The sequence below is a fragment of the Notolepis coatsorum genome (assembly GCF_963971535.1).
Source record: "Notolepis coatsorum genome assembly, chromosome: 7".
Lineage (NCBI taxonomy): Eukaryota > Metazoa > Chordata > Actinopteri > Aulopiformes > Paralepididae > Notolepis > Notolepis coatsorum.
In genome coordinates, this window is record NC_140171.1 from 19657881 (window position 1) to 19684685 (window position 26805).

A 26805-nucleotide genomic window follows, 5' to 3' on the forward strand; every position below is an offset into this window, starting at 1 on the left:
TTTATTTTGCCAAGCTTGGGAGAGAAGTCACAATACTTTGTTTAAGACCGAGCTGTGATCTGTATTTATGTAATCCGTATTTAGATCATGAAATGTAATGTGTAATGACTGTAATAATGGAACACTGCAACAGTATTTTTGGTGTCTTATAAACCCATGAGGGTTGGGCACAATCAATTATGTACAGTTTGAAAGAGCGTGTGTGTGTGTGTGTGTGTGTGTGTGTGTGTGTGTGTGTGTGTGTGTGTGTGTGTGTGTGTGTGTGTGTGTGTGTGTGTGTGTGTGTGTGTGTGTGTGTGTGTGTGTGTGTGTGTGTGTGTGTGTGTGTGTGTGTGTAGGTGTGTGTGTGTGTGTGTGTGTGTGTATGTGTGTGTGTGTGTGTGTGTGTGTGTGTGTGTGTGTGTGTGTGTGCTCCCACCTCATGCACAGGGAGCACTCCAGATCGTTGGGGTCCAGCAGGTCCTGAACCACGGCTCTGGGTGCTTTGGTTGTGGCAGCCGCCTGGCTGGAGGCCCCTGTTACACAGTGAGGAGAGAGAGAGAGAGAATACATGAAGGTCTCTCTGCCGTCAGGGTTACTTCACTGTTAGTGACATCAGCTGTGAGGCTGCGCCTTAATGTATGCTCTATGAAAGAATATATTGAAGTAGGGATGCACCGGAATGAAAATTGTTGGCCCAAAAGCGAACTCATCAAAGCTATCTGGATCCACTCCTTGCTCTGGTGAAATGACCAGCGCTCCTCTCCTCTGCACTACTCAGGTTGCACTCTGCTCATTTGTACCATTGCATGAACTAAATTAAATTTATATCGCTTTTGATTTATGCTTTTCAATGACAAAAATCTATTACAAAAACGACAAGGTGATGAAAAAACGTGTTATTATTGTCTATTGTCCATCAGATATTATACCAAAAAAGCACAATAACTGAAAATAAATAAATAAATGAGTCACCGTCTGTGCTTGTGGATGGGGCAGACAAGTACCTGCATGCCATCTGTCCCAGCCCTGGAAAGAGGCCTCGATTGGTCCTCCAATATCCAAGAGGGCTATTGCGACTGTACTTGATTCGTGGTATAAAGACCATTGATCCAGGGTAAATTGGATTTAATTGAAATGCCAGTTGACGATGGAGACGAGGCACGCAGCACAGAAGAGCAGAAGAGCCTTTATACCATGGATCAAGTACAGTTGTGATGCAGTATAAGGGGTTCAGACTCCGGAGTGCATTGCATTCGCAGAACAGCATGGGTTGCTGGCACTTTTTGAACCACAGTCTGAGCGGCTGAGTAAGAGGAGCTTGACAACACTGTTTGAACCGCGGTCTGAGCGGCTGAGTGGGAGGAGCTTGACGACACTGTTTGAAGAACCACGGTCTGAGCGGCTGAGTGGGAGGAGCTTGACAACATTGTTTGAACCATGGTCTGAGTGGCTGAGTTGGAGGAGCTTGACGACACTGTTTGAACCACAGTCTGAGCGGCTGAGTGGGAGGAGCTTGATGACACTGTTTGAACCATGGTCTGAGCGGCTGAGTGGGAGGAGCTTGATGACATTATTTGAACCATGGTCTGAGCGGCTGAGTGGGAGGAGCTTGACGACACTGTTTGAACCACGGTCTGAGCGGCTGAGTGGGAGGAGCTTGACGACACTGTTTGAACCACGGTCTGAGCGGCTGAGTGGGAGGAGCTTGACGACAACGTTTGCTTCAGGCTCTCATAGGAAATGAATGGGATGTGGTTTGAACGTGTCATCAATAGAAGAGCAACAAAACAGACATAGAAAATGGAATTATTAACGTTTATACTTTTGTTACAATAACAAAGAAAACTCCAAATACACATTTGGTCAAAGATGTTTTGCCAAATGCCGTACGCGTTATTAATTGTTATTTTCAGTGACCGGAATTTCGGTGCATCCCTATATTAAAGATTATTCAGGGATTAAAGCAAAAAGAATCTCCTGACTGAACTTTTTTTCTGGCCAAGTCATATTCTTATTTTAACCTCCACTGTATTTTTTTTTTAATAGCGTTAGCGTTTTAAGGGAGCCTACTTGTAGAGCCTACTGTCCTGAGTGTGAATATAGACCCTACTGTTGTGGTTGTTGTGCCAGGCAGGGAGGCTGTGTGCTGGAGAGTGTGAATGCAAGTCTTGTGGCTAGCTTCTGATTGATGGCGAGCTAGCACCCTTTTCCCATTACTTTGAACCATGAACTAAACGGCTTGTTATCATACAAACAAGGGACTAAACACGTTTCGCAATTATGCCACAACAACAATGGACAGTCTCCTCCCCACCATTTGTATATATTTTTTACCACCCACCTCCCTCCTAATGTACAGTCTCCTCCTCATCATATGTATATATTTACTGTTAGGATCTCTGGGTAACAGTACTGTATATTTGCATATCGTATATGTGACAAATGTAACAGTACTATATACCTGTAAGTCATGTATGTCCCTATGTCATAAATGTCATGATGTCCTGTATGTTGTGTATGTCATAAATGTCACTATGAATTGAAAATGGGGGACCCTGATGATGTAAACAAGACACACGCCTTTCTCTGGTCTGCATCCCCTTAACAATTGTGTGTATTGCTACTGGATTTACCAGATCCAGAGTGAATGAATGAATGAAAACTTTATTTACATGAGACCCTCTAGTGGGACCAAGTAAGGTTTCGTCGATAATCCAAAGTATTTCTCTGGTCTGCATCCCCTTAACAATTGTATGTATTGAGCTGTACTGTATTGGAACCATTCTGCAATCTGTTAATAACAATCAATCAATCAATATTTAACAGATTGCAGAATGGGTACAATACAGTACAGCTCAATACACACAATTGTTAAGGGGATGCAGACCAGAGAAACACGTTCGTCTTGTTTACATCAGGGTCCCCCATTTTCAATTCATAGTGACATACATGACATACTACAGGTATATAGTACTGTTACATTTGTGACATATACGATATGCAAATATACAGTACTGTTACCCAGAGATCCTAACAGAGATTATACATATGATGGGGAAGAGACTGTACATTAGGAGGGGGTACTGTGAAGTAACACGACAATGACAAATGTGTTGTTTCTGTTTTTCTTTTTGAAATAGTTGCGGCACACGGAACAAGTAAACAACTCACCACTACAGACAGCCCCCAGTAGCCTAGGTTTCCGTTAGGAAAAAAATGGTGCCGGTCTCCGTGTCCTTGAAGATTTCAATCTCCGGGACAAATGGGAGAAATTCCGGTCAAGAGTTTATTGAGCTTAAAAACAATTGATAACGCAAATAACGTTCTGATTAACAAAGGCATTCGTTTTGTGGCATTAACGTTACCTAGATTTATCAACATTCATATGTACATTTGTCATACACGGAAAGCGAGCGGCGCAAGCACACACGCACGCAACAACAACACAGCACACTGGTTGTCGCGTAAATAGCGTTCTGATTAACAAAAGGCATTAGTTTTGTGGCATTCACGTTACCTAGATTTATCAATAGCAATAGTAATATATATGTTTCTTTAGACTAGAATAAGTAAAATGAACTTACTATCTCGGAAAAGTTGCCGCATGTTCAGTGTTGTTGAGTCAAGTTTACTCCTCGAGTAGAGCTAAAGCAATGGCCGACATTTCAGAAACTGAAAAAGCAAATAGTCGCTTCCCATTGGTGCTGAGCACAGCGGAGGCGGGTGAAAGCGCTGTAAACGATTGCTCGCAAATGACTGCTTGACGCCTCTGATTGGCTCAGGTTCAAATCCGTCACGACTCAGAATCAAATGACGGAATCTCCTAATCAAATGGACGGATATCCGTCTCAAGACGGAACGCTTTAATGCCTGCAACTGAATAGATTTATACTGGGATTTAGAATATCCTGACGATGAAATTTTTTTTGAAGAGGACTGAATTTGCATCATTCAAATACAATTACTCTCGATAATACTTTTACTCCCAGCGTTTAGTTATCTTGCGAGGAAATCCAGAAAAGCTCAGATATTTCACCAATTCTGCCATGCGGTTAGAAATGAAGTACAGTACGCCACAGAACCGACGACCTCCAGCGGTGCGACCGGTGGCTGACCTTGCTTTTTATGTTTCACGCTGCTCCCACTGTAGACGACGCAGGGCCCCGCCCCCGACAGCTTCCTCTTCAACAGGCCCCCCCTCTCCTGGTCCCCCAGCTGAGGGGCGGAGCACACTCTCTTTAGCCCCTCCTCTCGTGGCGAATGGGGCCGGCTCAGCCCCAGGCGCTCCAGGCTTTCTGCACGTCCCAGTTTCTACACATAAAAGAGAGACGGGAGAAAGACCGTTCTTGATCACAATTCCGCATATATAAACAGGAGTACTAATTGCTTTCAAATGTCACACCGTCATACTGCCGAACACCATGTATTATGGCAACACGGTCTCATCAGAAAACATAAATAAAGTACTAATCTCGACCACAGGGAAAAAAGGTACATAATGTACATTATGTTATAGCCATACGTAATATATTCACATAATTTCTTTTTTGGACCTTCGTCGATACGAAACGTAAATATAATACATTATACAATACGTAAATATATTACATATCGATGGCTGAAAGGCAAAACCTCTTATCTGCAAAATTTCCGATTTTCTGATTTCACTTTGGATGATGAGCAACATCCTGATCTGCACCTATTCAGTCTGTCTGCAAGATATCTTCCAAAAGCCAAAAGCAGTGTGTTGTATTGTATTGTATTGTATTGTATTGTATTGTATTGGGTATCCTTAAAATAAATTGCATTCTGCAAGAAAACAACAATTGTTTTTTTTTAGTTTTCTCAAAAAAGTGACATTTTCAGATAGGAGGTTTTTGCGTTTCAGCCACCGATATCGGCTATAACATAACATACACTTATACATACATTATACATACTGTTTCCTGCGGCTGATAACTACTTTATCCATGTATTTTAAGCGTGATGGGGCTGGTTCTGGTGCCGGTACCTCCAGGTTGTTAGAACAGTGGTGCGCTGAGGCAGCGTGGGCCATGTGTTGCTGCTGAACCGGACTCTGCTGCAGGTCCTGGACCGCGTGTTGCTGCTGAACCGGACTCTGCCGCAGGTCCTGGACCGCGTGTTGCTGCTGAACCGGACTCTGCCGCAGGTTCTGGACCGCGTGTTGCTGCTGAACCGGACTCTGCTGCAGGTCCTGGACCGCGTGTTGCTGCTGAACCGGACTCTGCTGCAGGTTCTGGACCGCGTGTTGCTGCTGAACCGGACTCTGCTGCAGGTCCTGGACCGCGTGTTGCTGCTGACCCGGACTCTGCTGCAGGTTCTGGGCCGCGTGTTGCTGCTGAACCGGACTCTGATGCGGGTTCTGGACCGCGTGTTGCTGCTGAACCGGACTCTGCTGCAGGTTCTGGGCCGCGTGTTGCTGCTGAACCGGACTCTGCTGCAGGTCCTGGGCCGCGTGTTGCTGCTGAACCGGACTCTGCTGCAGGTTCTGGACCGCGTGTTGCTGCTGAACCGGACTCTGCTGCAGGTTCTGGACCGCGTGTTGTTGCTGCTGAACCGGACTCTGCTGCAGGTTCTGGACCGCGTGTTGTTGCTGCTGAACCGGACTCTGCTGCAGGTTCTGGGCCGCGTGTTGCTGCTGAACCGGACTCTGCTGCAGGTTCTGGACCGTGTGTTGCTGCTGAACCGGACTCTGCTGCAGGTTCTGGACCGCGTGTTGTTGCTGCTGAACCGGACTCTGCTGCAGGTTCTGGACCGCGTGTTGCTGCTGAACCGGACTCTGCTGCAGGTTCTGGACCGCGTGTTGCTGCTGAACCGGACTCTGCTGCAGGTTCTGGACCGCGTGTTGCTGCTGCTGAACCGGACTCTGCTGCAGGTTCTGGACCTGTGCATCAGCCACTAGAGTCTTGCTGCGGAGGCGCGGCGAGCTGCTGTGTGCCGTCTCCCTCAGGCCCACCTTGACATTCTCACCAGCCGGAGATAGTAGGTCACAGAGTAGCTGGGGAAAAAATAAAAAAATAAACTGTGTTGGTCATAGGAGGCATGAAAATGAGAGAGGCGACCTCAAAAGGACGTCTCTTGGGAGTGATGCTGGACTGCACTCCGTCTTGGTCTCAGCATATTAATTATATTGGTTTTAAAAATGGGAAGAGCAATTGGTATTTCCAGGAAATGTGCTTCTTTTGTTGCCCGTCCCCTTTTATGTCAGATTGATAGTGCAAAGTTTAGTTTTATATGTCATCTTGACTATTGCTCTGCGATGTGGTCATCTGCTGCCAGTGGTGACCTCAGCAAGCTCCAGGTGGTCCAGAACAGGGCAGCACGGTTGGTACTGGGCTGCTCACTAAGGTGGTCTAATGTGAGCCGTATGCATGCCCGCCTCTCTTGGCTTAACGTTGAAAATAGATTGTCTTTTAAATATACTTGTGCTGTTCAAGTTGGTCATGAGCAGTAAAACTCCTGTTTTTATACATAATCAGATTGTTTTTAGTAATACTGTGCACGAGCATTACACTAGAGGTTCCAGTAGTGGGCAGCTTGAATTGCCAGGTCCTAAAACCAACGCTTTAAGGAGATCTTTTATTTTTAGAGCATTAACTCTTTGGAATAACCTGCCTCAAAACCTGCCTTTAACACTGTAAAAGTAATTTTTTGTTTTTGTTTTACACTGTAATGTAATTTGAGCTATCTTAATTGTTACAGTAGTTTCATTATGCATTGTGTGTACTGACTTTTAATAATTAAGTTTTTGCAATAATAATTGTTTTTGTATGTTTTTTTGTGTGTGGACCCCAGGAAGACTAGCTGGTTGCTATGGCACCAGCTAATGGGGATCCCTAATAAAATCAAAATCAAAAATCAAATCTTCTGGAGCCGTTTAGATTCTAGAAATGTATTGACCTACGTCAAATCCCTGCCCTCTTTTCTTGATCCTCCAATCGCAACTAAATGGTGCATTTATATATAGCGCTTTTTATCCAAAGCGCTTTACAATTTTGTTCCTCACATTCACACACTCACACACCGATGGCAACCATGCAAGGTGCCAAACTGCTCAATGGGAGCAATTAGGGGTTGCTCAAGGACACTTCAACAGGCTGCCCGGGAATCGAACCGGGAGCCTCTGGATTACCAGACGCCTGCTCTAACTCCCGAGCCACTGTCGCCCGCAACTGTTGCTTCCCTTGTCCGAGCAAGTGAAGAAAGAATAAGTAAATGACGCACCCATTCATGAATAAACGGCCAACGTATCGCAAACCCCCGCAGTACGATGAAACGCATCGCCATGACGACACAGCGACAAAACGGCCGGGCTTCCCATGGACGAGAGGCACATGGAGGGGTGGAGGGCGGTCAGTCAGCGAGGCAGCCAGGCTACTCCCAGTATGAATTCGAAGCAGAGGGCCAAGTGCCACCGCGGTTTGGCTGACCCCATGGTGGTGGCCACCAGCCAGGCGTTCTGTCCTTACTTCACCCCCGATGGTACAGGCTTGGGTTTGCTGAGGTCAATATTTATTTAGCTAGCGGTTTGGTGAAGCATCAGAGCCCCAGATCCGCTCTCGCTCCATCTGTCCTGGATGCAAGGGGCGTAAGGTTTGGTTTCAGGAGATTTTGAGCATCAAACACTTCATTTCCTGCATTCTGGTGTACTTTTATGCACAAATGTGTGCCTTTTTCTGCATCAATTTATGGTGGAAATGTCTTTATTTATGTAAAGGAAAATACTATATTCAGGTACCCGCTGACACATTGCAGTAAGGCTCTCAGGCATTCTGTATTGCTTTCAAATATTTATTCTCTTGTATTGTTCCTGCACATTCAAAACACATCACACGTGTTTTGGGTTATTTTCTTTTACATTAACTCATTGGGCGCCACCCTCTTTCCCCATCTGTACTCAATGCGTTATTGACCATTTTAGCGATGTTTGCAGACCCATTGTGTGTTCTGTATTATAGCTATGGAGACAATAGTATGGCTCATTTGACAGGCATTGTTCATAGTCCATCACTGACTAATCAGTTCACTTCTACATACTGTAGTTTGTGCGCTATTACACGCTAAACATCGCCCCTTTCCAAAATAATCCAGTCTTTTTTCATAGATCGCAAGATATGACACGTTATATGCAATATGCCCAAATCGGTACAGAAGCATGTTTTACGTTAAAAAAGGTACCAGCAGGTTACCTAAGATAGACCTTACCTCAGTCAGAAAGTACTCCAAAATGAATAAATCCCAGTCGATCCCATGGCGATCGCAATTACTCGTGTATATTGGATGGTTACCATACAGGAAAGAATAGCTCTGATGCACCAAATCTTCCACCGATTGCTATGTTGTGATCCACTCCTAGGTGGAAACAGCCGGTGGTAAACTCAGTACTGGGGACAAGCGATATCCCCAGTTCAAAAGGTAGGCGATACTGCCACCTGGTGTGATTCGATCGTCATTGCCATTCCAAAGTATGCAGATGAGCCAGGGAGACATAGGGAGCTCCGGCTGAGTGTATAGAACGGGGATCAAAGGGAAAAGATCAAAGGATCAAAACCTGAGTATACTACCTACTACACTGGCTGCAATACCTCGCGCAAAGGCTATTTTCTTTTTACCTCTTTTGGAGAGGGGGTTGTCTTTCACATAAGCTCTATTTTTTGAGGGGGACAAATTTACCTCTTCAGGATATAGATAGATAGATACTTTATTGCCATTTCAACACATGGTTGATTGGGATTTGTCTCTGTGTGCAATGCTCATTTCAGCATAAAAAACATACAATATAAAAACATACAAGAATACATACAATGCAATCCCTGAGGTAGAATAAGTATTTCATAGTATTTCATACAGGGCGACATGTCCCCTGCAACCCCCCCCCCCCTAAACCTACACCTATGTGTGTTTTCTTCACCACAGTTCCTCTATAGCTGCGTAAGCGGAAAGACCTTTCTTTGTTCGTTTCTTCAACTCTTTTCATAATCCCTCCTCAGTGCTCAGTCTCCCTCTACATACCACACATACTGTAGCTACTGGCCAAGCATCAAGGCCCGTTTCCCCCCCGCTGTACATGTAAGCCTCTTTTACGCCGCTTCTGGTACCAGGACGGTACTTTGTTTTTCCCACTGAGGATAGTGCCGCATCGCCGCATGAAACCGCCACGCCCCGAACTGATTTAATTGGTCACCCCGACTGCTTCTTCTGGTCCACGCAGCTCTCTGGCACCCCGTTTAATGCCATAGTGACTCGTATTGTCGTTGATATACATGTGTAAAAAAAGACTGCTGTAAAATTCCGAACTGGCCATTTAATAATGCACGCTGATGTCCGCTCGCACCTGACGGGAGCGGATGCTTATCTAGCCGCCAGGAGACGCGCTCTGGAACTCTCTTAGTTACATCAATATAATGCTGTCAGAAAAATGTTATGTTACATTAATATTGCGATGTCAGAACAGTCTTATGTTATGTTACATTAATATTGCGATGTCAGAACAGTCTTATATGTTACATTAATATTGCGATGTCAGGACAGTCTTATGTTACATTAATATTGCGATGTCAGAACAGTCTTATGTTACATTAATATTGCGATGTCAGAACAGTCTCATGTTACATTAATATTGCGATGTCAGAAACAGCCTTATGTTACATTAATATTGCGATGTCAGAAACAGCCTTAAGTTACATTAATATTGCGATGTCAGAACAGTCTCATGTTACATTAATATTGCGATGTCAGAAACAGTCTTATGTTACATTAATATTGCGATGTCAGAACAGTCTTATGTTACATTAATATTGCGATGTCAGAACAGTCTTATTATGTTACATTAATATTGCGATGTCAGAACAGTCTTATGTTTGCAGGTTAAGTATTTAATGTTCACTTCATCTTCTTATAAACCAGGAAATGCTCACGTAAAACCTAGTTCTATGCATGTAACTCGTATTAGAAGTTCATAAAAGTGATCTAAGCAGGGTTGTGATTATAGGTGAAGTATTTCCAATGTTCACTATTTGGCAAAACAGGACGGGTGCTCTAGCAACACTATTCTGGCCGGAGCAGCCGCCCTGTTTCGCCAAGCAGCATTACAAACACCTCACCTGTCAGTCAGCACAACCCTGCTTAGCTACTTCCACAATGTTGTTTTAACAAAGTGATTAGCTGAAACAAATAATCGTGTTTGTGCACAGATCACTATATTTATCAACTTCTAATACGATTTTCACATGAGCGCATTTCCTGGTCGGTAAGAAGATGACAGTGCTGTTGTCTTGTAAGCAGTGATGGGAATAACGGCGTTATAAATAACGGCGTTACTAACGGCGTTCGTTTTTTCAGTAACAAGTAATCTAACGGATTACTCTTCCAATCTTAATAAAGCCGTTACCGTTACTGCCAAAAAATGCTGCGCGTTACTATGATTGAAGCTGTTTCTTTCATCAGACAGATCTCTGTTCTTCCTTGGTTAGTGGGCAGTGCACGAGACAAGCGCATACATGCTGACTAGTGATGCACCGATGTGAAAATTGTGGCCGATACCGATAACCGATATTAATATTGCTGCTCTGGCCGATACCGATATTTACCGATGTCGATATCTCTGTATAGAAAACACTTTTTTATGATAATCAAATAAAGAGCTATTATCCAAAACGCTTTTTTTTTTTTTTTTTTTTTTTTTTTTTTTACTTTTGTAACTTATTTTCAGAAATGACTGATATTTTGAAACTATTTAAGGCAAAAGCATGTAAAAAGAAAAAGAAAAAAAGATTTAAAAAAAATAATAATAATAATAAAATAAAATAAAATTATATCTGCCCATATCGGACCAATACCGATGTGTAAAAAAACTGCCATATCGGCCGATATATCATGCATCACTAATGCTGACGATTGGCTGAGGTTGAGTAAAATGTCATGGTAAGCCAATCAGAGGTAGAGGTGGGCGGGTGTTCGAAAGCATGCAGAGTCTGACACACAGCGACAACACAAGCGAGTCACAGTCAACGACAGACCGCAGGTTCATGAGCGGTTTTTGTTCACTCTTGTGTTAGTTGTGTTGCAGCACAGGGCACTACAGTAGTGGAGGCTCTACTGCCAGTGCTGACAGCCTTATCAACATAGTGCTGCACTTCCTGGTTTAATAGCACAGTCTTCAGGTGCTCAGAGATATATATATATCTGTATGTCATGCATGTCTTAAATGTCATGATTAGATTAGTTTAGATGATTAGATTAGATTCTTATATCTGTATGTTGTGTATGTCATAAATGTCATGAATTGAAAATGGGGGACCCTGATGTAAACAAGACGAAAGTCTTTCTCTGGGCCCTGTTCCTCGTACCTGGCTAACTGAGTTAGCCGGATAATTTTCAGGATAGCTTGACTTAAGCCAGACCTTTCCGTTCCCCGACGTCGGATTGTCTAAATCACCATGGTAACAGATCAGAAAGTTTGAACCTGGTTGAGGGCAGGGTTTAGTTCAGTTAGCTGGATAACCTGCATGGCCACACCCTCGCAAAGAAATGCCAGCTCCCTTCCTGAAATAATTCTCACAGTCTAGATCCCATTATACCATTCTGAATTATGTTTTTGTGCTTCGTTTTTCTAGAGGGGGCTTTTGAAATGTAAAATAATATAAATCATATTCAGCCTATGAATTTACTTTGTCCTATATAATGCACGTCATATTTATACGGCTACGGCGCTCGCGACACACACATTTTAATAACGGACTAAACGGAGCATTGCAAATGTGAATCCCGCGGGCCGCAGGGATATTTTTAATGAATGAAACATATCGGGCGTTTGGCTCTGATTAGTTTAATATTCTTCGCTGTGTATTTGCTTAACGGAGTGCCCGGATTGTGTTTCATTCAAGCAGAAATTGAAGCGTCTATGCGCGGATTGTGGATATGAATTATGAGGAATCTTAATCTGTGGATTGTTTAATCGTATCACTGTCACTGTGGCAGTGTCACACGTTATTGTGATATTGTAACTGGGTTTAAAATATATGAGGAGATGCGCTGTTTGATGGATTTGATGACGTGACGTGACTTGATAAATTGAATGAGCCTTTGACGTTTTTGATGAATGAACCATGTATAATATTTATATTGTACATAATACCTAAGCACATACAGTACAGATATCCTCATAATATAATTCATATCAATTAGATATACTATTTGGGCTTGTTTTTATCCTTATTCTGAAAGAGTTGAACTAATTATTTTCGCTAGCAAGATCTCATTTGATTATTCATTCCATTAAGCCTACTGCCAGCAGGCACATTTAAAGAAATATAATCTGATTGATTGGGGTAATGAGGGACTTAAAATTAGCCTATAGATTATGCATTTAACTTGTCGGCAAGGCTATTGAGCCGTACTGTATATTGTACCCATTCTGCAATCTGTTAATAAAGTTTTAAATCAATCAATCAATGCCGTTAGAAAATCAGGATTTCTGCGATCGACACCTGCTGTCTTTTCAGCTGAGGCGGCCGCACACAATTATCCTGAGTATCAAGTCTGGTTCGAATTAACGAGACTGAATCAGCGTTCGAAGAACAGGGAAAGCATGGATTCAAACATCGGGTTAATTGAATCTGCATAATGGGACTTTTGATCGACTTAGTTGAACCAGGTATGGGGAATAGGGCCCAGTGGTCTGCATCCCCTTAACAATTGTGTGTATTGAGCTGTACTGTACTGTACTCATTCTGCAATCTGTTCATTAAAATGTTCAATCAATCAGTATATATTTGTTATTTATTTTTGGTATAGTGCTTAACAAGCATAATTTAATGTTGCCCAGTTGTGGCCTGTTGAGGGGCAATACATATCAAAAGTTCCAAAACATCTATTGTGTTTGTATTTGTATGATCCACTATATAAACATAGTAATTATAATATCTACATATACATGGCATTTGATTGGAGGCTAGTCTCACTTTGTCCCACAGCAACATTAAAATAGTTTTTTTGTATTTGTGTATGTTGTTTATGTAAAAAATGTACTTGAAAGTAACGCAATAGTTACTTTCTGAAGTAACTAGTTACTTTTATAATTTGTAACTGAGTAAGTAATTTAGTTACTTTTTGGAAGAAGTAACTAGTAACTGTAACTAGTAACTAGTTACTTTTTAAAAGATAAAAAAAAGTATCGATACCAAAAGATGAGGCTAAACCACTGCAGACCACCGATTGGTCTGAGATAATTGTCACTTACAACACAACAGCACCGATTAGTCCAAATTCCAAATGTTGGAACCTCAACGGAAAGGAAAAAGGTACCGGGTACTATCCACACATTCTGCCCGATGGAAAACCAAAAGAAGGCGAGTAGAGTGAAGTGAAGTGAAGCTGCTAACCACACGGTGGAATTACACTCTCGAAAGAGTTCTGCTCGAAATGTTGCTGAGAGCACCACAGGGAACATTAGTCCAATATGAGTATCTTTCCTTTACATCACAATTCATTACCTTCATTTCAGTTCAATTCCGCTGACACAACAAATTGTCTAATAATGTCAAAGGTAAATTATATATATTCATACTGTATGTAGGGCCTTTCGCTTGAGTGGGCAGCTGTACTGTATATGTGGGACTAATGTCATTACAGCAAAGTCACAAGGCACCCACTCTCTTTTTTATGCAATTTCACGGAAACGTATCTGTTTAACATGTGACATGGGATGGGAATTCTAAAGAATTTTGTTGACTGCCTTGCATCATTTAACACAGAAAATGCCTGACATACAGTAATATATATATATATATATATATATATATATATATATATATATATATATATATATATATATATATATATATATATATATATATATATATATATATATATATATATATATATATATATATATATATATATATATATATATATATACTGTATGTATCACGCTCCACTCTGCTCACATGCTCTGTTATATATATAAAATAACAGAGCATGTGAGCAGAGTGGAACCTGAGTAGTGCAGGGTGGGCAGCACTGGTCATTTCACCTGAGCAAGGAGTGGATCCAGATAGCTTTGATGATGAAAATACCTAGTAGTTTAGTTAGTTTCCTCACCCCTCACGCGTCACCCCTTACACCTCGCCTCACCCCTCACCTCACCCCTCACACTCTCCTCTCACGCCTCGCCCCTCACACTCCTCTCACACTCTCCTCTCACGCCTCGCCCCTAACACACTCTCCTCTCACACACTCTCCTCTCACGCATCACACACTCTCCTCTCACGCCTCGCCCCTAATACACTCTCCTCTCACACACTCTCCTCTCACGCCTCGCCCCTAATACACTCTCCTCTCACACTCTCCTCTCACACTCTCCTCTCACACACTCTCCTCTCATGCCTCACCCCTCACTCTCCTCTCACGCCTCGCCCCTAATACACTCTCCTCTCACACTCTCCTCTCATGCCTCACCCCTCACACTCTCCTCTCACACACTCTCCTCTCACGCCTCACCCCTAATACACTCTCCTCTCACACTCTCCTCTCACACTCTCCTCTCATGCCTCGCCCCTCACACTCTCCTCTCACACTCTCCTCTCACGCCTCACACACTCACCTCTCACACCTCGCCCCTCACACTCTCCTCTCACACACTCCTCTCACGCCTCACACACTCACCTCTCACGCCTCACCCCTCACACTCTCCTCTCACACACTCTCCTCTCACACACTCCTCTCACACACTCCTCTCACGCCTCACACACTCACCTCTCACGCCTCGCCCCTCACACTCTCCTCTGATCCACTCACCATTTCCACCTGTCGCTTAGCGAAGGGGAAGTCCTCGTTCACAGCCAGGCAGTGAAGGAAGACCTGAAGGGACTCGTCCACCTGTCCCATCTCCTGCAGCACCATGGCTTTCCTGAAGAAACCCTGGGAGAGAGAGAGAAATATTTTAGATGTTCTCTAATGAATAATAATAAGAAGAAATCAAATTTATATAGCACCTTTCAAGAAACCCAAGGTCGCTTCACAAGTCAAGAGGGCTAGGGAAAAGGGGCAATAGGGGAAATGGGTGTGATGAGGGGGCAGATAGAGGTAGGGCTGGGCGATATGGAAAAAAATCTTATCGCGATAACGATATGATAATTTTATTTTATTTCTCGATATCGATAATTATCGAATTGTTATAAGTATAAAAAAAATTAAAAAAAAAAAAAAACATTTTTTTTTTTTTTTTTTTAACAACAGATGTATGTTTATTTTGCAGCAATTATTTGTCATTGCCGCCATCTTTAGTGTTACATCCCCTCACACTCCAGTTCTCAGGCTGCAGCTGGTTTAAAAGCTAAAGTAAACCGGCTTCTCTGCTGGCTGTGGCTCCAGAGGAGTTGAACAGTTCTGGCTCTGCTCGTTTATTTTCGATCTTTTGGCGCTTTTTTGGTGGACAAACCACCGCACATGTGCACTGTGACTCGTGACTGGAGTCTAGTTCTGCTAGTACACATAGCCTACTGTGTACAGACGGTTTCAAAATGTATTTTAAATTAGAAAGCAAACAAAATAAATGGACAAGAGAAAAAGAAATCTGAATTTGGTCAGTATTGTCATTTGGACAAGCAAAGCCATTACTTTAAGTTGCAGGCAAGAAAGACAAGTCTGTCCACTGTCTCTGGTTTTAAAACTGCCCTGTTGCAGGTAAAAAAAAAAAAAAAAAAAAAACGATTTTTCGATTTTTTTTTAATTTCGATATTCGATATCGATTATTAAAATATATCGCGATATTTATCGTTATCGTTATATCGCCCAGCCCTAGATAGAGGGATAATGAAACCTAAATCTAATCTAAACTAACTAGTGGGGAAGGCCTTGGTGAAAAGGTGCGTCTTGAGAGCTGTTTTGAAAGTGTCCAGGGTTGGGGCGTTGAACAAGGACAAATTACATTACTGCTCTATGAGCATCATCAAAAATAACTCAACACGGTTCAACCACATTGAATGAACCTACTGATCCTGCTTGATGTGATTTTCATCAATGAGTCATAAAATCTGAAAAATAATAATTAGTGCTGTCAGGCGATTAAAAAAATGTATCTAATTAATTACAGGATTTGTAATTAATTTATCTAATTATCGCATTTTAATCGCATAACCATTTTAGGCCTGATATTCTATATTCTATAATCATATTTCAAATGGTATGTGTCCGGATGGCAGAATTCAGTACTGTATCTACAAAACCTTCTGTTTAATCATCTTCCATTTATTCATTTGCTTAGATTTTTCAGGTCTGGTAAATTTTAGCATGGTGTTATTCACAGTCAAAGATTAAAAAAAAATTATTGATATTCTCATTTGGTTCATTACAATTTACTCAAGCCTAGTAACAAACACAGTATTTCTGACACTGGGAACACATTCCCTGAGATAGATGTCCCTAGAATCAGATACCAAGAACATGCAAATGGACCATATTAAAAAAGAAGTATGTAAATGTGTATTCTACGTTCTTATGGAATGAATGAGATAAATAAAATAAATAAAAAAATAAAAATAAATTTTGAGTTAATTTTCATAATGCGATAATTTGCTGTGTAATTAATTAATCTAATTAACGCGAGAAAAACTGACAGCCCTAAAAATAATCATACATCGCGTTGCCTATGTGGTGAGAAATAGGAATAGGGGCAGTAAACAGTGAAGAGGCAGATGTTCTGTAGCGCCGCCGGTTCCTCTTCTATGCATCACTAGTGCGGCGTGTGCAGTCGGTCCGGTGACCTACCTCTGCAGAGTGGCTGGAGCTGAGGCACTGCTCCGTGTCCTCCAGAGCCAGTCGGTACTGTCTGAGAGCCGCGTAGGCCTCCGCACGGGACAACCGGGCCCCGGCCGCAGCCCCTGGGTCTACCGGGAGACAGGGAGGGATGGAGGGAGGGAGAGGTGGAGGACATAAAAGTCTTCATTAGACACTTTAGAGTAGAGTTTTACCATTAGATGTTGGAAACGGGTGCATTTCAGATTTGATGCATTGTTTATAACACAACTGCATTCCTTTGTTTTAAGACATAGGTCACTAATAGGTCATCATGGGTAACTAATAGGTCTCATCATAGGTCACTAATAGGTGGACCGCAGCCAGTCCCAGACGGCATCTGGCTGTACGTTAGCCTAGCTTAGAACAATGAATGGATGCAGACATGGCCGGTTAGCCTTCGGGAGAGGTGTTAGTTGGACAATGCCTGGGCTAGCCGGCCATGTCCGCTTCCATTCATTGTGCTAAGCTAGGCTAACGTGCAGCCAAATCGCCTTCTAATGGACGCACAGAGAGGAAACTGGTATCTATCTTCTTGTCTCTCTCTGGAGAAGACAGTGAGCTAATTTCCCAAAATGTTGGCGTGTTCCTTTAAGATTTAAATTATCTAGAAAATTTACATTTACATTTAGTCATTTAGCTGAGGCTTTTATCCAGCGACTTACAAGTTCTGTACGACAAGTCATCGGGAAGGGCACAACTCTATCAGCTGAGTAACAATGTTCATCAAAGTGTTGAGTGCTACAGTGTAGGTTAGTAGGACAAGTGCATGACAGTAAGGTTTGGTTAGGGTTTGATTTTTTATATTTTTTTTAATTTCAGATAATGGTTGTAGAAGTGCGTCTTTAGTCGACGGCGAAATTTTGAACGGGTTTCGGCTGTCCTAACTGGGGTGGGCAGTTCGTTCCACCATTGTGGGGCAAGGACTGAGAAAAGGCGGATTCTCCTTGATGACCCTCCCGGAGCTCGGATAGGAGTAGGTCTGAGACGGCCAGAAGATGCAGAGCGTAGGGGTCTTGAGGGTGTGTAGTTAGAGACCATTGACCGGAGGTAGGCGGGGGAGGTTCCCTTTGCCGCACGGTATGCCAGGTCGAGGGCCTTGAAGCGGATTTGTGCTGCAATGGTGTGTCATCATATCACCAATGAATGCATAATATTTTATAAAACATTACTAGGTTATGCACTCCGTCTTCTGTAATAAAGACGTGTCTACTGTGCGTTCGTTGCTATGTCACAATAAGCATAATGGACAGGTTGCATAAGCCTCTTCCTGTGTGGGAACAGTGATATAACAATAAGAGTAGATCAATGGATTATATATCACACATCTCTCTTTCTGATTGGCTAATGCCGGCGCAGCCTCGTGACATCAATGTCAAATCCTGGCATCACTCGAAACAAACTCGCAGCTCAGTGAAAGTGGATCTCTTGGATTGTGTGAGAAGTTACAGAGTTGTTGTCGTTAACACTTTCAGTGCCGGCCTCCGTTTCCTATTTACCCCGTTGAATGCCACCACCCACTTCAATGATAGCGTTAAAAGCGCATAATCTATGTTTTAAATTATGGCTATGTGTCTAATCTGCCCGTCGCTTATCAATGACTTGTTTGCAGTCAACATTGTCGAAACGGATTGTTTTTTTAAATCGGTTCATATCCTTTTTATAGCATTTAGAAAAGCTATCGTTTTCTCGAAAATTTCAGGAAAATAGAAAGATTCCGTCATAAACGGCATTTATTGGAATAATCTCGAATACACTAGACACGTTGTCATTTGTCTGCCTATTTATGAATCGTTTTCAAATAAACGCTAGATTATCGATAGTATATGTGTACTTATGCACGCTATAGAAGCGAGCTGAGAAATCGATTCTCTTATTTCCTCAACAGCACACACACACACACACACACACACACACACACACACACATACGGGACACGCTGTTATCTCAGTGAAAACAGCTCCGATTACCCCAAGACTGGTAACATAGATTCCTTACCTTAGATCAGATTAGGGCTGGGCGATATGACCAAAAACGTTATTGCGATAAAATTATAAAATTATTTTCATACAATTCGATATCGATAATTATCGTCGATATAATGTCTGTCAAGTTTAATTAACTTCTGCTGCTGCGAATGTCTCGAGTCGAGTTGATGTCGTCATCAGGCCGCGCACGTTAGCAGTTAGCCGACAAGGGAGTATCTCATGACAATTTAATAAATATGACACTAAAATACTCTCTTCCGCCACAATATATTGAAACGACGTCCACTGTATTCCCCACACTACTATAAACGTGGCCTCAGAATTCAAGCCACACACATACTCTGCACGTAAATATATAAAACAGCGCCGTGCAAGCTAGTTATCCTAGCCAGCCTGTTGTTTCTAAGCGAATGTCTCGAGTCGAGTTGATGTCGTCATCAGTCCGCGCACGTTAGCAGTTAGCCGACAAGCGGAGTATCTCATGACAATTTAATAAATATTACCCTAAAATACTCTCTTCCGCCCCAATATATTGAAACGACGTCCACTATATACCCCACACTACTATAAACGTGGCCTCAGAATTCACTCCACACACATACTCGGCACGTAAATATATAAAATAGTGCCGTGCAAGCTAGTTATCCTAGCCAGCCTCTTGTTTCTAAGCGGTGTATTCCATGACAATGTACTAAATATTACCCTAAAATACTCTCTTCCGCCCCAATATATTGAAACAACGTCCACTGTATACCCCACACTACTATAAACGTGGCCTCAGAATTCACTCCACACACATACTCGGCACGTAAATATATAAAATAGTGCCGTGCAAGCTAGTTATCCTAGCCAGCCTTGTTTACTACTAGAGTCCTACCTCTCTACCCAGAGGTGCACCGCGGGTCTCCTTCACTGTCGGCCATCTCCTTCACTGATTGGTTGTTAGTGCGTGTGTTCATATCCAAGCTTGGAAAATCGATATATCGAAACTTTGCGACCACGTTTCATGTTTATTTTCGAGGAAATAATTTATCGCGATAGTTATCGTTATCGTTTTATCGCCCAGCCCTAGATCAGATGTTCTCCAAAAAGATTATTCCAATTCCTGATCGCCATTCCAAATATCGATCGCGTTTATTGATTGATTATTGGCTGCTGTAAATATATAATCCAGGCTGCTTTCCATCTCGCGATCACTTCCCTCTTCATCAGACGGCTCGCCAGCATAGTGGAGCCAGTAGGCTCCCCCCCCACACATCCACCACACATCCACCAGTCTAATCGAATGGCCTGCAGTTACACAGGGATAGACGATAGGGGGCGGTATTTTCCCATCGGAGCTCCTAGAGGGGCTGCTGTACCAACGGGAGACTCGGTTGATGAAATATGAATTCAGATCGCTAATAAAAAATAAAAACGACAATTAGCGTCGTCAGCACTCAACGGGGGGCATGAAATAACGACAAAACGTGTCGCTGGCACTCAAAGTGTTGAGGAAGACATCCGCAATTTACCCAAAGTGTCAACTTGTAATAACATACAGCAGTGGTTCTCAAAGTGGGGTACAGGGACCCCCAGGGGTCCTGGAGGGGGTCCCAAGCAAAGATAATAATTAATTTCACTAATATGCACACTCAACTAACCGCCTCGGCCAGTCCTTCGTACCAGCGGCCATCAGGCTCCACAACAGTGGGCAGGGACTGAACTAACGGCAGTGGAACTCGGGAACTACTAGGAATGTCTGATCACAGAGTGTTTCTGACCTAAACGGACTACAACGTATTATGTATATCACGCCATACGTACCTTATTCATACTGCACCCTGTGTATACTGTATACTTACTTACTCATAGTATATATTTAGGTCCTAGTGTCAATTGTAGGGCTGTCCCCGACTAAGGATTTGGATAGTTGACTATGATTGGCCGAAATTAGCCAAGATAGTCGACTATTAGTCGACTATGAAACGTTTTTTTTTGGAAAAATAAAAGTATATATATATTTTTTTTATCATTACATTTGGGCTGTGGGGGGTGCTTAATGTCTGAAGGAGTCAACTGAAGGCTTCTTGTCCTCTGCAAAAGCATGCAATTGGTCCACTGATGGATACATCTTGATATTTGTCTAGTCTAGTGTGTTCATTAGATGGGTGAAATCCTCTTTCAGTGCCTCTGTGCCTGTTTTCTTAGGCAGTTAGCCTCTGGTATGCGTGCCATTAGCGTTAGCCACGCTTCTAGGCCTCTTTTCTTTTGGAAAGAATGATAAAAGAATTTCAAAAAATTAATGCATTTTTATTTATTTTTTGTATTCGACTAAGTCGAGGTTGGCAGTCGACTACGGCTCCTTTCGATCGATTAGTCGACTATTAGACTAATAGGGGTCAGCCCTAGTCAATTGTAACCATATTTATTGTAATGCATAATATAACTGATAGGGCTACAGACCCTCATCTGCACCTTGATTAAACTACCCACTTGCTCATATGCGTACATACTCAGAGCTAATTATATTGTTTACACTGCCTCATTTTTATTACCTGCATTATGTCTTCTACTATTACCATGTAGCCTACCTGTACCTCCCCTCCCCATCAATCAATAATTTTTTATTTATATAGCACATTTACAACAGTTGTGACTGTACCAAAGTGCTTCACAGATAAAACATAGAGCAAAAAAGAAAATACATATACAAAACATATACTAAATATAAAAGTGCAAACAGTGCAAATTACAGATAGGTGCAGGGGTATAATCCCATGCTGCTATGATGCCTGAATTTCCCCAAGGGGATCAATAAAGGAATATATCTTATCTTATTCTCCACTAGATGTTAGTACAGAGAGAGGGGCTATAAGAGTGACTATTCTGCTCTCTCCTCTAAATATCTCCACCTACAGAATAATATAGACAGTTATGGAATCCTGGATTAAATCATACCATGATGTGACATCAAATATCTTGTCAGATGGGGGGGCCCTGGGACAACATCTTATCAAATGGGGGTGCTTGGCCAACTGCGTATCAATCTGAGAGGGTCCTTGACGTGAAACGGTTCTGAGAATCATTGATGTACAGGAACACGGTAAATGGATTCCGTGCGGATGAGCACCTACGGCCTAACCGTCGCGGCTCAGGAATGCTATTATGTCATCGTGACGTCAGAGGAGGCACAGTTGAACATCTAGAACGTTCTATATTGAGGCCCTGGCCGTCTACCAACCAGCCCAGAGAGCCAGCAATGTGTCCAGTGCAGATGGATGACTCTATAGGTCCCTGTCTGCCAGAAGGTGCTCACTGGTTATTAGGCTTCATCAATGCAGAGAATATATATATATATATATATATATATATATATATATATATATATATATATATATATATATATATATATATATATATATATATATATATATATATATGCAGTATATCACATTAATTGAAAGAGATGTTTTTTTTTGTTTTTTTTATATATATTTATGAAAATCACATCTCGCATGGTAATGCATTACCTGAATTTCCCCAAGGGGAAGGAATATCTTATCTTATCTTAATTGGAAGTGTGATATCAAACTAAAACTGTAATCTTCGAATATTTCAGACGTTTTTGTGAGACATTTTACTTCACATGTGCTTATAATGAAATTGTGTGCTACAATAAAAAAAAAGACAACACAATACGATCACACTGACAACAAGACGATAAACAATATAATATGAATGTGTCGCCTGGCCCTTTGATACAACACTCAACGCCGGTTTAAACACATTTTATCGATATGATTTTCTTATCTCGGTTCATGTCAACCTTTAACCCTTTCACTGCCGCACTACCAAACGGTTAAAACCCTTTCACTGCAACAATACACAGAAGGTTAAAACCTTTTCACTGCCACACGACAGCCGGTTAACCTTCTGTATAGTGTGGCAGTGAAAGGGTTAAGATGAGCAGCACATTTGAGCGCATTGAAGGAACACGCCATCCATCTTCGAGGTACTGCGTCACACCTTCCAATGTCCTGGCACTGTGTCCAACGCAAGAATATAAACGACGACTGCTTGACTGTACACAATAACAAAACAAAAAAACACCTGACCTCTCTTGTTACTCAAACATGGTCGTCGTCTACAGCCGTAATGAAGTGTTCCTTCATTAATGGAACACTTGAACCGACTTGACGAGGCTGTAGTTGAGGCCTAGTGTGTATATATTCATAACCTGACAGTGTGGCCGTGGCCTTGTGCCATGTTCTGTAAGGGTCTTCTATGGAAACCTGGGGCGTAGGTTTGGTTTCAACAAGCAGAGAGGGTCGTCCCCCAGGCCATTTTGAGCATCAAACACTTCATGTCCTGCATTCTGGTGTTGTTTATGCACCAATTTGTGACTTTTCTCTGCAATCAATTTATGGTGGAAATGTCTTTTATTTAATGTCTTCTATTTATGTAAAGGAAAAGACAACATTCAGCCTATATATGATTAGTAACTTTGATGGAAACGGACCCTTTTGAAGCGTGGGGATGACTAAATAAGATGCTCAAGAGGAAAAGGGTGTGGATTATTAGCCTGATCTCTGATTCTCTGAAACCTGTCTGGACCTTGTGATAGAGCAGCTCACTACCCCCCTGCCTACACTACAGTCTGAGTCAATGACTACCATAGGGGGGGGGGGGGGATAGGCCAACCGACTTCAATAAGCCATCCTTTATAAGTGCAGAGCAATTTTACGACTGCAGCATCACGTGGCATGACTATATCTTAAGAGGGGACTGTGTTTACAGTTGTTAAGGCATAACAATTGGATTATCTCAAATCCACGTGATAGACACAAATAGCTCATAATGTTTAGTCCATTGTATAATGTTACAAAAGTGTATTGCTGCACATATCGAGACACGGAGACAGACGATATGTCTGCGGCTTCCTGTACACCCTAACAGTCCTGTAATCTGTGGGGTATAATTAGGCTTAAATGCTATCAAATTTAGAACTAAATAATCCCCTCCTACTCGCTAAAGTTACTCAATCTTTTTACAGTATAGTGTCACATCAGGTCACATCCAGCCTTATGCAATGCTGTATCCAATGCGCATGCCCAAGTGTGGAATTTCGTAATCGGGTCACGTGATAGCAGCCCAACGGAGAAGTAGGGTCCAGCTGCAGCGCCGGTGAGTCCTCTCACTGGGCAAGCCTGTGGCACGCACGTCTCTACTTTTCGTAGCTCCATTTCTGCAGACCCCTCTCTGATTGGTTGAGCTCCATTTCTGCAGACCCCTCTCTGATTGGTTGAGCGAAGCCCCTCTCTGATTGGTTTAGCTCGTCGTCTCTATTTTTCGTAGCTCCATTTCTGCAGACCCCTCTCTGATTGGTTGAGCGAAGCCCCTCTCTGATTGGTTTAGCTCGTCACGCGGTAAAAGGCGGATGTAATGTTATCATATCAAGAAGATAAAAAGAAATGTACTACCAGATTCGCGTATAACGTTATTTCGCGTGACTTCGCGGTTTATTCATAACGTTATGCACATTTCACAACACAGCCAGCTGTCAGAAACTGTACATTGTAACGTTATGTTATTTTGCGGTTTATTCACATAACGTTATTTCACGTGACAAGTTCAACACAGCCCAGCTGTCAGAAACTGTACATTGAGGGGGTTTGATTGAATCACTAGTGTTTACACTCCCCACTTACTGTAACTGTACCATGACGCACTCCCCACTTACTGTAACTGTACCATGTTCTACATATAACCTCATCTCATGCACCTTGTTGTGTATCCTGTTTATTTTTCCTCATTATATTCAGAGTTAATTATATTGTTTACACTGTCTTTCCTGCCCATTTGATGTTCCCAAATCATATTCAGAAAGTATCACAGAGACTTCTATTGACCAAGGAATTAATTATTAGTAAGACACAACATTTCCGTAGCAATTGACCACCAGACTCTTTCTCTTAAGGCATTAACTGGGTTAATTAATATAAATGTGCTTGTCGCGGCTCATGCGCATGCGCGCGCTCGGCCAATCAGAGAGGGGTCTGCAGGAATGGGCTCCAACCAATCAGAGAGGGGTCTGCAGAAATGGAGCTACGAAAAGTAGGCCAGCACCATAGATAATCATATGGTCTGTTTTAAGTGAGAGGAGCTCCGGCGCTGCAGCTGGACCCTATTGGAGTAACGGAGGGCGCAGCGGCAGACGGGCGCACCGTGCGACGCGTGCCGTGATATATAACATTTTCAAAATATTGGTCAGTAGTAGAACTCATAATAGTGTATACTATAGACACACTGCACGATTAAGAGACAATACAATAAACACACGTTTTCATCCAGAGCGAGCAGAGACGCGCAGAGAGAGAGAGAGAGACGCGCTTGTTGTTGACGCGATAATAATAATAACGGAACGGACACTTACCGGATTCGATCACATCGGTCGCTAGTGACACGGCCTCTGTGTAAAGTTTTCTCCTCGACAGCTCGTCTATTTCACTAATAGCTTTGGATCGTCTCAGCTCGTCGGGGAACAGTTTATCTAACAGTGCGCACAGAATAACGTTGGCTCTCAGTCTCGCGTCTCTCACGGTGACCGCTTCACCGCACAGCTTGCACTTGGAGAGCAGCCCGTGTCGTAACAAACACCTCCTGCAGTACGAGTGTCCACAGGCTACTGTCACAGGTTCTGCGCCCAAGAAGCCACGACAACTGGGACAGTCGAACATATCATCGTGATGATGATCCGTCCCAGAAAGAGCGTCCGATGGTGATTCTGCGCTCGTTCTCTTGATGAAGTTGCGCAGAACACAGTCCACTAAAGTGATTAATTGCCCCGGGAGCACTTGGCCACATCTCATTGCCATTGAGAAACAATCGATCGCTTCTTTCAGACAGTTTCCCGATGCAAGTGCATCGGCTTTCTGTAGAATAAGTTGATGGCGGTCCAAGCCGCGCTCATCCTCCTCGCCCCGGTGACCGTATTCTAATTCGAGATCATCTATAATAAAGAATCCGCTCCTTTCCTCCAGCCGCGCGTCCTTCGTTATGATCGCGTCTTCGGGCAGCTGTAATAAGGACATGGTGGCATAAAAGAAACTATGCATATTATTTCAAGTAAGCCTCGGTGTAACTGTCTATACATGTCTATAGGCAGCAGCACTATACTGTATACTGCTGTGGTGGGGCTCGACTTTACAGCGGACACCCGTTTATTACATAAAAACGCCATCACGTGACCACCAGTGTCGCGCCGTGATTGGCCAGCGCGTCTCGATTACAAAACCTATGTTGGGAAGTTTCATAACTGCGGAAGTAGCCTCTAGTCTACAGGACCGTGGCTCTCGTGGTGTTGATGGTGGTGGCACAGTACTGTAGTGTAGTGTAGTGTAGCACACATTTGCCTGGGATACTTTACATTATTGATTCTCCACGATACCTATCTTTAAAATATCTTACTTTTTGTAATACAAGCTGTGTTTACTGTGTAGCTAATTAATCAGAATTTGGCAAATCTGCACAGTCACTGACGGACAATTATTTCAAATAGACAGTCAGATTTAAAACAGTTACATCACTCCACCGAACAAGATATTTGAATGTTCACACAATCGCCTAGTTATTACCCACATTGAGATGATGACATGTCTGGGATCATCTTTGGTCACCAACCCGTCGATCGCGATCGACTGGTCGATCTTTGAGACTTTCCCTGTAGATCTTTCCCTGAAAAATAAAAATATGTAAACAAATAAAAAAATAAATCTTTATTTATTTTTAATTTTTTTAGATCTTTCCCCGAGAGTCCACATTACAGTTCTACTTTTGTTTTGATGTGAAAAGTGATGCTGCATAAGATTACTGCACTTAGCACTGACTGAGAAAGTACACATTACAGTTCTACTTTGACAAACATATTTACAATTAGCATTTTATAATGTTAATAATATGAGAGTCCACATTACAGTTCTACTTTTGTTTTGATGTGAAAAGTGATGCTGCATAAGATGACTGCACTTAGTTAGCACTG

The 26805-nt window shown here is 42.5% G+C and overlaps 1 protein-coding gene across 1 annotated transcript in view; it reads right to left on the reverse strand.

The window, feature by feature from the left end:
* lonrf1 (LON peptidase N-terminal domain and ring finger 1) overlaps window positions 1–25736 on the reverse strand; it is a 49375-nt gene extending 23639 nt beyond the window's left edge. The window contains exons 1-6 of the mRNA XM_084318581.1: window positions 25201–25736; window positions 16771–16889; window positions 14800–14922; window positions 5801–6001; window positions 4055–4293; window positions 419–505 (exon numbers count right to left, since the gene is read on the reverse strand). Coding sequence (XP_084174707.1) covers window positions 419–505; window positions 4055–4293; window positions 5801–6001; window positions 14800–14922; window positions 16771–16889; window positions 25201–25642 — 1211 coding nt within the window. The 5' untranslated portion in view covers window positions 25643–25736. The remainder of the gene's footprint in view (window positions 1–418; window positions 506–4054; window positions 4294–5800; window positions 6002–14799; window positions 14923–16770; window positions 16890–25200) is intronic.
* Between the last annotated feature and the right edge of the window lie 1069 nt (window positions 25737–26805).